Genomic DNA, 14,644 nt, shown 5'->3' with positions numbered 1-14,644 from the left:
ACTTGAGAAGAAAGTGTAGTCTGCTGTTTTTGGATGGAATGTCCTATAAATATCAATTAAATCTATCTGGTCTGTTGTGTCATTTAAAGCTTCTGTTTCCTTGTTTATTTTCATTTTGGATGATCTGTCCATTGGTTTAAGTGAGGTGTTAAAGTCCCCCACTATTATTGTGTTACTGTTGATTTCCTCTTTTATAGCGTTAGCAGTTGCCTTATGTATTGATGTGCTCCTATGTTGTGTGCATATATATTTATAATTGTTATATCTTCTTGGATTGATCCCTTGATCATTATGTAGTGTCCTTCCTTGTCTCATGTAACATTCTTTATTTGAAAGTCTATTTTATCTGATATGAGCATTGCTACTGCATCTTTCTTTTGATTTCCATTTGCATGGAATATCTTTTTCCATCCCCTCACTTTCAGTCTGTATGGGCCCCTAGGTCTGAAGTGGGTCTCTTTTAGCCAGCATATATATGGGTCTTGTTTTTTTATCCATTCAGTGAGTCTATGTCCTTTGGTTGGAGCATTGAATCCATTGACGTTTAAGGTAATTATTGATATGTATGTTCCTATGACCATTTTCTTACTTGTTTGGGGTTTGTTTGTTTGTTTGTTGCGGTACGCGGGCCTCTCACTGTTGTGGCCTCTCCTGTTGCGGAGCACAGGCTCTGGACGTGGAGGATCAGCAGCCATGGCTCACGGGCCTAGCCGCTCCGTGGCATGTGGGATCTTCCTGGACCGGGGCACGAACCCGTGTCCCCTGCATCGGCAGGCAGACTCTCAGCCAGTGCGCCACCAGGGAAGCCCTGGGGTTTGTTTTTGTAGGTCCTTTTCTTCTCTTGTGTTTCCCACTTAGAGAAGTTCCTTTAGCATTTGTTGTAGAGCTGGTTTGGTGGTGCTGAATTCTCTTAGCTTTTGCTTGTCTGTAAACTTTTGATTTCTCCATCAAATATGAATGAGATCCTTGCTGGGTGGAGTAATCTTGATTGTAGGTTCTGCCCTTTCATCACTTTAAGTATATCATGCCACTCCCTTCTGGCTTGTAGAGTTTCTGCTGAGAAACCAGCTGCTAACCTTATGGGAGTTCCCTTGTATGTTATTTGTCATTTTTCCCTTGCTGCTTTCAGTAATTTTTCTTTGTCTTTAATTTTTGCCAGTTTGATTACTATGTGTCTTGGTGTGTTTCTCCTTGGGTTTATCCTGTATGGGACTCTATGTGCTCCCTGGGCTTGGATGGCTATTTCCTTTCCCATGTTAGGGAAGTTTTCGACTATAATCTCTTCAGATATCTTCTCGGGTCCTTTCTCTCTCTCTTCTCCTTCTGGGACCCCTATAATGCGAATGTTGTTGTGTTTAATGTTTTCCCAGAGGTCTCTTAGGCTGTCTTCATTTCTTTTCATTCTTTTTTCTTTATTCTGTTCCGCAGCAGTGAATTCCACTATTCTGTCTTCCAGGTCACTTATCCATTCTTCTGCCTCAGTTATTCTGCTGTTGATTCCTTCTAGTGTAGTTTTCGTTTCAGTTATTGTATTGTTCATCTCTGTTTGTTTGTTCTTTAATTCTTCTAGGTCTTTGTTAAACATTTGTTACATCTTCTCGATCTTTGCCTCCATTCTTTTTTGGAGGTCCTGGATTACCTTCACTATCATTATTCTGAATTCTTTTTCTGGAAGGTTGCCTATCTCCACTTCATTTAGTTGTTTTTCTGGAGTTTTATCTTTTCCTTCATCTGGTACATAGCCCTCTGCCTTTTCGTCCTGTCTGTCTTTCTGTGAATGTGGTTTTCTTTCCACAGGCTGCAGGATTGTAGTTCTTCTTGCTTCTGCTGTCTGCCCTCTGGTGGATGAGGCTATCTCTCGCTCATTTTTTAAAGGAAACAAACTCATAGATTTCCTAACTGCTTGTATGTTTCATAATAAACTGGTAGGAACACTTTAGTGATTGTGATGAAGTACTGCAGAGTCAGCATGAACTAGCTTGAGAGTTAAGAACTCCTGGGGGCTCAGTCTAAGGTAGGGCACACTTTGTGGGTTTTACCTCCAGAAGCTCCACCCAGTTCTCACGTTAAAGATTGGGAAAAACTCTCACGTTCTTGACAGTCCAGTGATTAAGACTCCACGTTTCCAGTACAGGGGCTGCAGGTTCGATCCCTGGTCTGGGAATTAAGATCCCACGTGCTACTAGTGTTGGAGGGTCTCCTGCAGAAGTGGGCGTTGGCTGTGCCTCACCGTGGGGACAAGGACACTCTATAGTCTTTTATATTTACCAAAAATTTTAAGAAAATCATTGGATAATAGTAAGATCTATTGATATTTTCCACTCCAGGCTAATTGCTGACTTAATTATTTTTTATTCCAAGGCTATCTTATATTTTATTTGCTGTTTGTTATCATATCTAAAATATGATATATGTATTATTTTGTGAGCTGGGGCAGGCACTCAGTTGCAGTGTCTCCGTGCATCACCAGCACAGGTGCTCTGCCTGTTATTAGCCGGGGCGGTAATGGTTTCAGTCACATGATGTTCACGGAGCACCCATTCTGTTCAGAGCACTCACTTGGGGTCTGGGAGGTTCACCCCAGGTTGTTCACAGCTGAGCTGCTCAGGCCTGCCTCTGCAACATTGTTGGGCGTCATCCCACAGGGAGGCATGGCTATGGTGTGTGGGGCACAGTTAAGGGAGTTGGGGTCGGGGTACAAAGTATGTAGGAGGGTCTCAGAACAGTGGTGAATTTTGAAGACAGGCCTTTAACTGCTGCATCTTGATGCAGTACTGATGCTCAGGGTAGCTAAAGCTTGACCTCCCTTTGAGATGACTGTTTCTCCTGATTCAGTGCCATCCTCACTAATGTCCCAATGTACTGCAGAAATGGTTTATGTGTCAACTGAATTATCCTCACTTCAGCAGGTTGACCTTTCTGTGCTTATATTGCTATTGATTTTATTCTAACATTTAGTCTCACTGGTAGTGATTTGTATATTTAAAAATGATTATAGTTTATAGTGTATATATACTATTCATATGATCATGTTTAAAAACTATGATTATAGTGTTCATAATATGTATATAGTACTTAATGCCTTCCATGAGTTATTTCATTAAGAATGATAGATAGAGTTTTGGGCAAAATGTTACTGTTTTTTTAAGAACTGTCATATAAATATTATTTATTTGCAGTTGCCATTCATGTGTTGTGTAGAATTATCCAAGTTTAAAAAAAATTTCTAATGACTTTTGTGCATTTACTCAATCAAGAGACTTTCTAAAAATATTATCTTTCCGCTTCTGGATAAAGAAATTAATGCCTGCTTATCACATGAAATTTAGAAACTGTAGAAAAATATAATGAGAAGATAAAAATCACTTGATTCCTACTGCCTGGAGTTCATCATGGTGAACATTTATAGGATCATATATTCAGTTTTTTCTGTGCATGGTTCTTATATCAGAGGTATTTTCAAATCTCTATTTATTAACATTTTTATTTTTTACAGAGTCATATTAAATCAGTAGACTCAGGAGAAACTAACATAGATGGAGCCATAGGTGAGTAAACCATGGGACATTTTACATCTTTACTCGAGGTATTCTGATATTATGATTTTGGACATATAAATAAACATCTATAATAATTAACTGTATTTCTAGGACTGATGGCATCAGAAGAATTTATCAAGATCACCCTGTCGACTTTTGAAGCAGTGATACAGTATCCTGTTTTATTGAAAGACTATTGCTCTACGGTCAGTTCTGGCAACTTTGGAGAAAGATACTTCTTTGTTTACTTGGTAATTCTGTATATAAAGAGACTAGTTTACATATGCTTGGTTCATATATGTTCCTCACATGAAATCACCATTGAGAAAAGTTGCCCCTTGACAGGATGAACATAAGGAATCCCTTCCTTTCTTGTTGACTTGTTTTTGGTGGTCCTTTGGTCATTATTCTCTTTCCCTTCAGGTCCACACCTTACCCCCAGCATGCTCCTTCTTACTCCTTGCCTGATTATTGGTTGTAACCAACAGCGAAGACTCTTAGAACAGAGTTTCTCAACCTTGGACTATGGGCATTTGGCAATGGACAGTTCCTTGCTGCGGGGGATGTCCTGGGCATTGTAGGATGTTTAGCAGCATCCCTGGCCTATACATAGTAGATGAGGTAGCACCCTGTCCAGCCCCCCTCAGTTGCAACAACCAAAAAGGTCTCTACACATTGCCAGATGTCTTCTGGGCAGCGAAATTGTCCCCATTTGAGAACCTGTGCCTTAGGGTGATCCTTAGGTGAGCTGAGTGATGACTTTAGAGGAGGGAGGAAAGTTTTGTGACTACGTTCTCATCAGCAGAAAGCCCTCAAGAAAAGGAGTCAGGTAAGATGAGGACCACAGCAATCATTTTTGTATTCTTTCTCCTGGTTCTAGGGGTTGACTTAGGTCAGCAAGGCAGTTCTCACTCAGGGTCTTTCAGGAGGTTCCAGTCAGTGGTGCCTGGGGCTGGAATCATGTGAAGGTCACTCCCTCACATGTCTGCCTCCAGCTGGGACTCTGCAGGCATCTCTCTCCATCTCTGTGGGTCTCTCCAGCAGGGAGACTTCAGCGTGGCCCGACTTCTTACATGGCAGCTTAGGACTTTAATGATGCATTCTCAAGAGAGAGGGGATAATTATTTTTTGAGGGTAGGAAATGTCTACCAGCTCTTTATGGTTGTTTTCTTTTCAATATATTTTATTATAAAATATAAAATACAGAAAAGTGTATTAAAGTCTGTGTAGTTTGATGACTAGTTGTAAAGCAAGTGCTCAAGAAATCACCACCCAGTTAAAGAAGAAAAACAAAACACAGTGTTACCATTCTGAGCCCCGAAGTCCCCTCAATCACAAATCCTTTCCTCCCTGGAGAGGGGACCACCATCCTGACTTTCATAGTAATCATGCCTGTGCATTCCTTTGTGGGCCTGTGCCTGCATTCTTAAACAATATAGGCTGATTTTGCCTGCTTTTGCTCTTTGTTTCAATACAGTATGTATTCATTTGTGACTTGGTTTTTTTTGCTCAGTGTTTGTAACATCCATGTTGTTAAGTATCTTTGTGCTTTTATTCTTCATGAGTGTATAGTGTCCCATTGCAGAAACCTGAGTATATGAAATATCACAATTTACTTATATTTATCCTTGATAGACATTAGGCTATGTCTAGTATTTGACATTTACAAACAATACTGCTGTAGATATTCTTGTTTATGTATTTTGCTCCACATAAGCATGCATTATTTCTGGGGTACATACATAGGAACGGAATTAGTGGTTATAGGAAATATGCAAACTCAGTTTGTCTAGAAAGTGACATTGTGTTTTCCAGAGAGGTGGTGCCAGTTTACTTTCACACCAGCACTGCGGGACCTCATGTCCTCATTCTTCCCAATTCTTGTTATTTCAGCCTTTTAAATGAATGGGTGTATAGTGATGTTTCACCATAGTTTTAAATTGTATAGTCAAGACTACTTATGAGGCTGAGTGGTTTTTCAGATGTTTACTGGCCATTTGGGAATAATCTTTTATGACGTACTTGTCCACGTCTTTCCAAGATTTTGGTTTTCTTGTGTAGTTTTTCAAATTTATTGGCATAAAGAAGTTCATAGTATTTTCTTGCCAATTTTTCTTAGTGTTTGTGTAATCTAATAATATATCCTTTAAAAATATTTGCTATTTACTGTTATTCCTTCTTTTTCTTTTCTTGAACAATCTAACTAGAGGTTTCTTAGTTTTACTAACTTTATCAAAGAGCCAGCCAGTGTTTGGTTTTGCTAATCTCCTACATACTATATGTTTCTTTTCCATTTTATTAATTTCTGTTCTGCTTGCTTAATTTTGTTCTAATTTTGTTAATTTCTGTTCTGTTTGCTTCCTTTCTCCTTTCTTTGGATTTATTCTGCATTCTTTTTCTAACTTTTTGAGATAAATAGTTGATTTTTAAAAATATTTCTTCCTTTCTAACATATGCATTGAAGATCCTGTCTCCCTCCTAAATACTGCTTTAGCTGAATTCCACAAGTGTTGGTATGTAGCACTTTTGGTATCTTTCAGTTAAAATATTTGCTTTCATTCATGGGTTATTAAGATAAATAAATTTTCAAACATATGGTCACTTGTTTTTTTTTAATAATTGATTTCTGACTTAATTGCATTGAAGTTAGAGAAATACTCTAATTTCAGTCTATTGAAATTTATTAAGACTTGCTTCATAGTCCATTACAAAATTTTTTGGTAGATGTTCTGTATGTGTTTGGAAAGAATAGGTATTTTGCAATTCTTAGGTGCAGTATTCAGTTATATGTCTGTTAGGCTAAATTTATTAGTTATCTTGTTCAAATCTTTTCTATCTTTATTAATTTTTGTCTGTTTGTCCTAGAAGTTACTAAGAGAAGTGTTTCTAAATCTCCTTTAAGGCTATTATGAATTTGTTTATTCTTGTGTAGTTCTGTAGTTTTTGTTTTATATATTTTGAAGCCATATTATTAGGTGCATGCAAATTTAAAATTATTATGCCATTGTATGAAATTGACCTTTTTCTCATTGTAAAGTGACCTTTATTTTCTAGTAATGTTTTTGTCTTAAGATCTGTTTTGTCCCAGCTTAATATAATCATACCTGCTTGCTTCCTGATACGTCATCTCTCATTCTTTTCCTTTCAACATCTCTCTGTCCTTATGTTTAGATCTGTGTCAAGTAAATATCATATAGTATTTAAAAAAATCTAATTTGACTTTTCCCTGGAACATATACTCCATTTACATTTACTGTAATTGTTAGTATATTTAGATTCATTCCACCATCTTCTTTCAAGCTTTGTCATACATATTTTCTCTTTTCCCACTTCTACTTTCTTACCTTTCTTTTCTATTGGCTCACTTTTTTCTGCTTTATTTTTTTCTCTATGTAAGGTTGGTAGCAGAAGCTGAACTTAAAAAGAGATGATCTTTTCTTTAAGTAAAATACAGGCCATAGCCTACTCAACTCCATTTAGTCCTCTCATGATATATATGTAACTTTTACCTGATATATATGTATATATTTTGATATTTTAAAGTCTGTCTTGTTTCTCTCTCTTTTTAACTCCCTTTGTTATGAAATGATAAAAGAATACTCATTATTACTACTATAATATGATGTTCATTTGCCTTTGCCCCCATATTTACTACTTTTTTTTGCTTTTCTTTCTTTCTTACTTCTCACTCCTTCCATCTGGGTTCACTTGTTTCTGACTGACATTCATCCTTCACAGTTTTCCTTAGCTTTGGGTGAGCTGGTGGCAAACTCTTTGTCTGATAAAGTCATTGTTTCTTTTTTTCTTTTTCCCAAATATTTATTTATTTTATTTGGCTGCATCGGGTCTTAGTTGTGGCATACGGAACCTTTTAGTTGCAGCATGCGGGACCTAGTTCCCTGACCCTGGATTGAACCCAGGCCCCCTGTATTGGGAGCACGGAGTCTTAACCACTGGACCACCAAGGAAGTCCCAAAGTCATTGTTTCCTGAGGGAGATTTTTTCTTTCTGAGTGTTGAATTCTAGGTTGGCAGTTACTTTTGTTGTTGTTTAGTACTGTGAAGATACTATTTCATTATCTTATGTTCTGGATTGTTGCTATTGAGAAGTTCACTGATAGTTGGTTTTTCCTGTGAAGATAATCTGTCTCTCTGTTCCTTGTTTCCTTTTAAGACTTTTTTTGGGGTGGAGCGGGGAGGGCCTTTGGTTTCTATAGACTCACTGTGTCGTAACTAAATATGAACTTCTTTTTGTTTATTCTGCTGAGGATTCTGTGTACTTTTTGAATCTGTGGATTGTCCCTTTTTCTTCAACTTTGCAAAGTTCTCAACCCTCATCTCTGCTTATCTTCTCTCTCCCCTGCTCTGTCTCCTTTTAGCAGCTCAGATCTCGTGTATATTAAACTTTCTCACTGTATTTTCTATACTTCTTACTGTCTTTCTGTATATTCACCTTTTTCTCTCTCAGTGTTATATTCTGGTTAATTTTGCTCTGTTTCTGTCTTCTGTGTTCAGTCTGGTGCCAAATACATCCACAATGTTTTAAATTTTGGTTGTTTTTCATGTGTAGAAGTTATGTTGTCACTAGAAATTCTGCTTGTCTGTTTTATTCAATCTACTGTATTGCTTTTTATAATTTCCTGTTCCTTATAGTTATTTCCCAGTTTGTGCTTTGTTTATTCACATTTGTTAGATATAGTTATTTTACTGTCTCATAATTTAAGTGTCAGAAGACTGTGATGTGGTGTCTGTTATATCTTGCTCATAACCACTTCATCTTGTTTTCTTGCACACCTTGTTAACGTTTACTGCGTGTTGGTCATGGGACTTGAAATCTGTTTGTGGGCATTCCCTCAAGCCTAGTGTGGATGTTCCCTCCTCCAAGAGGCTTCATGTTTGTTGGGGCCCTGCCAGTCAGGGCTACCTCAGACCACGGTCATTTGTACCCAGTGTGAAAATTCCTGAGACTGTAGGTCTGAGAGCATAACTTCTCAGGGCAGCCTTCTCAGCAGTTCCCAGGAGTGTGAATTTATGTGGAGGGGTTGGTGACTAGATCTGGTTTTCCTAACTCTGAGAATATCATCCCCACACCTGCCCCAAAGTGCCCAGCTCCGTGTAGAAGACTCCCCAAACTCCACACGCTGGGCAGACGTGAACTCAGACCCCTGTCTCTCTGGTCCCACTGGCCTCCATTGGAGCCTTGTGTTTGTGGTATTGGTAAATGCCTCCAGAGCACTATCAGTTCCATGCTCATATGTTCTACTCAACTCTCTAGTTAAGGCTTTCATTCAGAAATTGGTAGGAAAGCTCCCCAACTGCCTTTTCAGGTCTTAAATATTTTAAGGTTTTGTTTGTTTATATTTTATTTGGCAATTTTTCATTGTGAATTTTCAGTGAGAGAATTAATCCAAATAACCATACCCACTATTGCCAGAAAGCCTGTTTGTTATGGTCACTTTCTTAGCAATGATTTCTCAGTCTTCCATTGAGATACTACTTGCTTAAGTGTTGCTTATTGATTCTTTTCCTTAATGAGCAGTAACCCCATGGATAATTTGTTAAGATCCAATATTTACAAATGTCTATATTTATATTTAGTTAGACATTTAATTAGTTTACTTTTCTAATCATGAAGTGCTACCATAATAATCATTGAAAGGACAGCCTGTGTTACTATAGGCAAGCTATCATTGTAACTCATGGACTTCCTAAAAAATATTTTTTTAATGCTGTAACTCATGGGAAATCCTCTAATTACCTCTTCTTGAGCACGACTGGAATACATGAAATTGAAGATCCAACACCACAAAGGGTATCACATTGTTGGAAATGTTAGCACAAACTATATTCAAGGGTACTGGTCAGTACTTTGTTATATGGAAGTGGTTACATGCATTTAATTCTTGCCGAGCACAAATACTTAACTCACATTTTTTCCCATAGTTTAGACCATTTAGTGCCTCAGAGTTGGAAATTATCAATGTGGCTTGCAGAGCAGTTAGAAATACCATAATGATTTGGTTTGTACAGAGAATTTGTTCCCATTCATGGTGGTTTCAAAAACAAATGTTATTAATAGCAAAGGGGAAAATAAAGATGATTCTTTATTAGAAATTTCTAACAGTAATATACATAAGTTGCCTAAAATATAATATGTTTAAACTTAAAAAAAGCCATAAAAGCTTAAGCCATGGCTTTAAGCTAAGCCATAATACCTTCTTTAATGAAAAGCCTGTCCTTTTGTAAGTTTTTAAACTGAAGGCTGGAGGCTAATAAACATTGAGTAGTTTAACTTGAATGAAACTAAATTTTTGAGTTAGTACCAAGAGTTGGTGGGGATGTAGAGCAAATGGAACTCTCAGAAACTTCTAGTGGGAGTGTAAGTTGGTACAATTCCTTTGGAAACCTGTTTGGTAGTAGCTACTGAAAGTAAACATAAATATATTATGACTCAGCAATTTCACCTATAAATATACATTCAATAGAAATGCAAGCATATGTTCACCCATATACATATAGAGGATGCTCATAGCCCCAAATGGGAAACTATCCAAATGCCAATCAACAATCTAATGGATAAATAAACTATGGTTTGGTCATACAATAGAATACTATGCAGCAAGGAAAATGAATGATCTATAGTTACACTTAAGAACATGGATAAATCTCACAAAGTTAATCTGTGACAAAGATAACAAATACGAAGTAACATGATCCATTTGCATTAAGTTTAAAAACAGAGAAAACTAATCAGTTACAAGTTAGGTTAGTGGATACCCTTGGAGCAGTTAAGTGTTTACAAGGGGGCTTTGTCCAAAATGTCCTGGACGTGCCTTTTTTTTTTTTTTTTAATCTGGGTGCTAGTAATAGGAGTGTGTTCATATTGTGAAAGTTAACTAAGTTATATACTTAGGATTAGTACATCTTTGTGTTATATTAAAAAGTTTACATAGATATGAAAATTTTTTTCTAATAAAAAAGTGTTTAGAGCTTAATGTAAGCCTATTTTTTAAGCCTATTTTTTAAATGAAGTTAACTGATATGAATTAGCTTATCTATGTATGTATGTATCTGTCATTGACATGGACTTGTATTCTTTATTAGTTTCCTGTAGCTACTATAACAAATTACTACAAATTCAGTGGCTTAAAAAAACACAGATTTATTGTTTTAGAATTCTGTAGGTCAGAAGTACAGAATGGGTCTTTGGGGCTACAAGCAAGATGTCAGCCTACCTGTGTTCCTTTTAGAGGATCTAAGGAGAAAATCTGTTTGTTTGTTTGTTTTTTTGGCTTTTCCAGCTTCTAAGAGCTGCCTGCATTCCTTGGCTTGTGACTCCTTCCTCCATCTTCGAAGCTGGCAGTGTAGTACCTTCAAATCGCTCTCTCCCCCCTCTCTCTCTCACCTCTGTTTTTGTTGTCACATCTTCTTCTCAGACTCTGGCCCTCTTGTCAAGGACCTTTGATTTTACATTGGGCCCACCTGTATAATCCAGGATAAACACCTCAAGTTCCTAAACTTAATCACATCTACAAAATCCCTTTTGCTGTGTAAGGTAACAAATGAACAGGCTCCAGGGATAAGGGTGTGGACATCTTTCTGTCTACCATCATTCTGTCTACCACAAATTCCTATTTTTTTTCTATGGCTTCATTACTATAATTATTTTGGTGCTCTAATTATACCAGATTTGGCCTTTCAAGTTGGCTCCTCTGTCCTTGTGACCTACCCTCTCATTTTTTGAGTGAGTTTTTACTTTGTGTCACAGCAAGATATTCTTGCCTCAGCTTGTAACTAACCTGACCTGGCTCTGGAATCAGTCATTTCTGTGAGGAACCCTGGTTCCCTTTCGTGGGAAATGGCTTTAGAGGCCACCATCAGGGCGCTGAGTGTCTCCTCTCTCCTGGGATGTCTTAACTTCTAGACCCTTCCAAGAAACAGAGCTAGGAAATATATACCTGTAAGTACACGTATGAACACACACAGGACACACTTGTATGCATACTTACATATACACGTACACACACGTAAACATTTTGAAATCATGAGTTCACACCAGTGTCTTCAAATCCAGTTCATCCCCACATGGTTCTTTCTTGCCTTGCCCCATTCCATATTTTTGTGTCTTTCTTCCTTTGTAAAAATTCTGGCTTCCAGCAACATCAGCACATTTCCTCATTTGCTTAATGTTATAATATGTCTGAAATTGTTTCAGAATTGCTTTACCCAAACCAGTACGAAAACAAACCTCATGAAATCAGGATTTGTTTGCAGAATTCCCTCCTCCTCCCACCTCCCAGATGTCACCCAAGCAAGGCTGGGGTGTACAGTCAATACTTGGATTAGTCCCCCATCTTCCCTTTTAGTGTGGTCATATTGAATAATATTCATTTGAAATATAGTTGATTTATTTTCAATTTGCTTTCAATTTTAGGTTTTCTTTTCTTCCCTTCTTATGCTTTTTGGTTTTATTTTTTGAATATGTAGAAGGTTAGCATGCTTCCAAAAATAAAAACTGTAAAAACAGACATATTCAGAGCAGCATCACTCCCTTCCCCTCTCCCCCCGGGTATATATCACCATGGTCACCATTCCATCATACCCTCCCTACTCTTATAGGTAACCAGTCTCGTTTTCTGGCTTGTCCTTTCAGTGTTTCTTTTTGTAGAGATAACGTTTTCTTATTTCCCCTTTCTTTCTTATACAAGAAGTAACATACTATATTTTCTCTTTTGCACTTTGCTTTTTCATTTAGTATGGATACTGGAAATTATTCCATCTCTTTCTTCATAAGAGCAGTGTAGCACTCCTTCATGTGTGTGTATAGCATAGGTTGTTCAACCCATCTCTGATGTGTGGACATTTGGGTAGTTTCTAATCTTTTCAATCACAAACAAATAACCTTGTGCATGTGCAATTTCCTTCTGTTGGAGCTGTCTCTTCCGTGCAAATTCCTGGACTGTGGGATCAAAGGGTAAATGCATATGTAGTTTTGCTAGATACTGCCAGAGTCCCTTCCACATGGGTTTACTATTTTGCTTTCCCACCAGCAGTGATCAGAGTGCCTGTTTCTCCACAGTCTTGCCAATAGTGTATTGTCAAACTTTTGAAATTTTACCAACCTGATGTGGCCTCGGGAATTCCTTAACATCTTTTTAAGCACTTAATATTGTAAAGAAGATTTAAACAGTGTTGGGTCTAGTTTTTATAGTTAGTTGTTCTCCTCAAAAGGGGCATTCTGAATCATCTGCTCTCCATTAGCAGTGGTAGAGGTCATGTTCTAGGCATGTTTTTCCTGTACACCTGACAGTACCTTGTGTGGGGTAAGGAGACTGGCAGTTGGTGTGAACATGTTAATTGTGCTGTCAGATGTACCAGATTTTTTTAAGGTCTACTGAAGTGAAGGAACTGATGATTAATTTTCAAAGGTAGAATAAGAATTTTAGTTGAGTGCTTAGAGTAAACTTCCATTTTCAAATTATTTACTTCCATCAGTACATTTTTTTTAATTAAGAAAAAAACACCCTCTACAAACATAAGAGTATAAAGCATACTTTCATTATAAATTATTAAGGTTTAGAAATACACTTTCCATAGGTTATAAGATTGTTGCTTTATTCTTTGTGAAATAAGAAAATTTGAATGTGGGTACGTGGTTACTTACAGTTTAAAGCTGCTGAACTTCAGTATCTCATGTTCAACCTTTCTTAAAATGGAAGATAAGTTTTTAAAATTATAAACAAACCATCATCTTGGGCATCAATGGCTTTGCTTAAGAACAAATGAAATATGGTTGAGCGTGAGTGTAATTTACATGTTTCAGTGCATTTGTGATTGTTTAGCTTGAATGTCTTAGAGCTGTCTTTAGCATCCCTAACTCACAGACATTCATTTCTTCTGAGCCATGTTATTGAGGACCATTAGTAGTAATTAATGTGCATATGCAGACACATGTTTTTTGAATGAGGGACCCAGTTTTTGAGCACAGAAATAAAAAAGTCCCTAGACTTGGGAATCTGCATTTTCAAAAAGAGTTCAAAACGACTCTGTTTTTATGACATGTCCTGAAAGGACCTTTAGCACATATGAATATCTTTATTTAAGAAAGCAATACCACTGGCATTAAATATTAAAATTCCTTGGATTGCTCCATATAGGTGTATTACCTCTGCAACTAAAAAAGTAATGAATGGTGGAATTTTATGATAGAGAAAAGTCATTAATGCAGGGACATTGCATAGAGTTGCAGTGGTATTTATTTAAATGGTGTGCATGTTGTTTATAAGTTCTGTGGAAGATTCTAGAAGGGGAAGGCACTGATGAACAAATCATCTAACTCCACAGCAGCAAAGGGGCTCTCAGTCTATTGTCTCAGATGTTCCAGTCTCTTCTTTTTAACAAGGGGACCTAGTACCAGTGAGCAAACCATGCCAATTTGAAGGGTTAGAAGGGTTTCTCTGTCATAAGCTGTATCAGGTTTTTGTCACCCTAGATTCCTCACTGTGACTTGGAAGTGATTTGGTAAAGAGAGTTTTTAGGTTTTTGTCCTTTTTTCTTCTTCACTGTTAACTGTTTTATTGCCATTTGGCATTGGGTTGTCATTAAAGCATACCATTTTCCTTGAGGAAACAGTGGGGGTGGTGGTGAAGGGTAAGCTGGGATGAAGTGAGAGACTGGCGTGGACATATATACACTACCAAATGTAAAATAGCACAGGGAGATCAGCTCGGTGCTTTGTGACCACCTTAGAGGGGTGGGATAGGGAAGGTGGGAGGGAGATGCAAGAGGGAGGGGAAATGGGAACATATGTATACATATAGCTGATACACTTTGTTATACAGCAGAAACTAACACAACATTGTAAAGCAATTATACTCCAATAGAGATGTAAAAAAAAAAAAGATACACGCAAAAAAAAAAAAAAAAAGCATACCATTTTCATGTGACTTCTCAAAATGCAGGTTGAGGTTCATCATGGGTCAGACCGCACTCCCCAAGCGATATTTTGAATCACACATTCCGCAACATGATTAATCGATAATCATTCTTTGTATTGGTATTGAAACTGCACAACCTCAGGTGAGATTCAAACACAGCCAAAACTCA

General features: G+C 37.4%; 1 protein-coding gene across 5 annotated transcripts in view; it reads left to right on the top strand.

Annotated features, from left to right (window-relative positions):
• The window catches only part of ULK4 (unc-51 like kinase 4), a 549,109-nt gene that overhangs the window by 189,318 nt on the left and 345,147 nt on the right, over positions 1–14,644 (top strand). For all 5 annotated transcript variants that reach the window (XM_082638146.1, XM_082638145.1, XM_082638142.1 and 2 more), the window contains 2 exons: positions 3,497–3,548; positions 3,651–3,745. In XM_082638146.1, coding sequence (XP_082494272.1) covers positions 3,497–3,548; positions 3,651–3,745 — 147 coding nt within the window. The remainder of the gene's footprint in view (positions 1–3,496; positions 3,549–3,650; positions 3,746–14,644) is intronic.

The sequence above is a fragment of the Mesoplodon mirus genome (genome assembly GCF_964341445.2).
Source record: "Mesoplodon mirus genome assembly, chromosome: 12".
Taxonomy (NCBI): domain Eukaryota; kingdom Metazoa; phylum Chordata; class Mammalia; order Artiodactyla; family Ziphiidae; genus Mesoplodon; species Mesoplodon mirus.
This window is presented reverse-complemented; position numbering and strand designations above follow the sequence as displayed.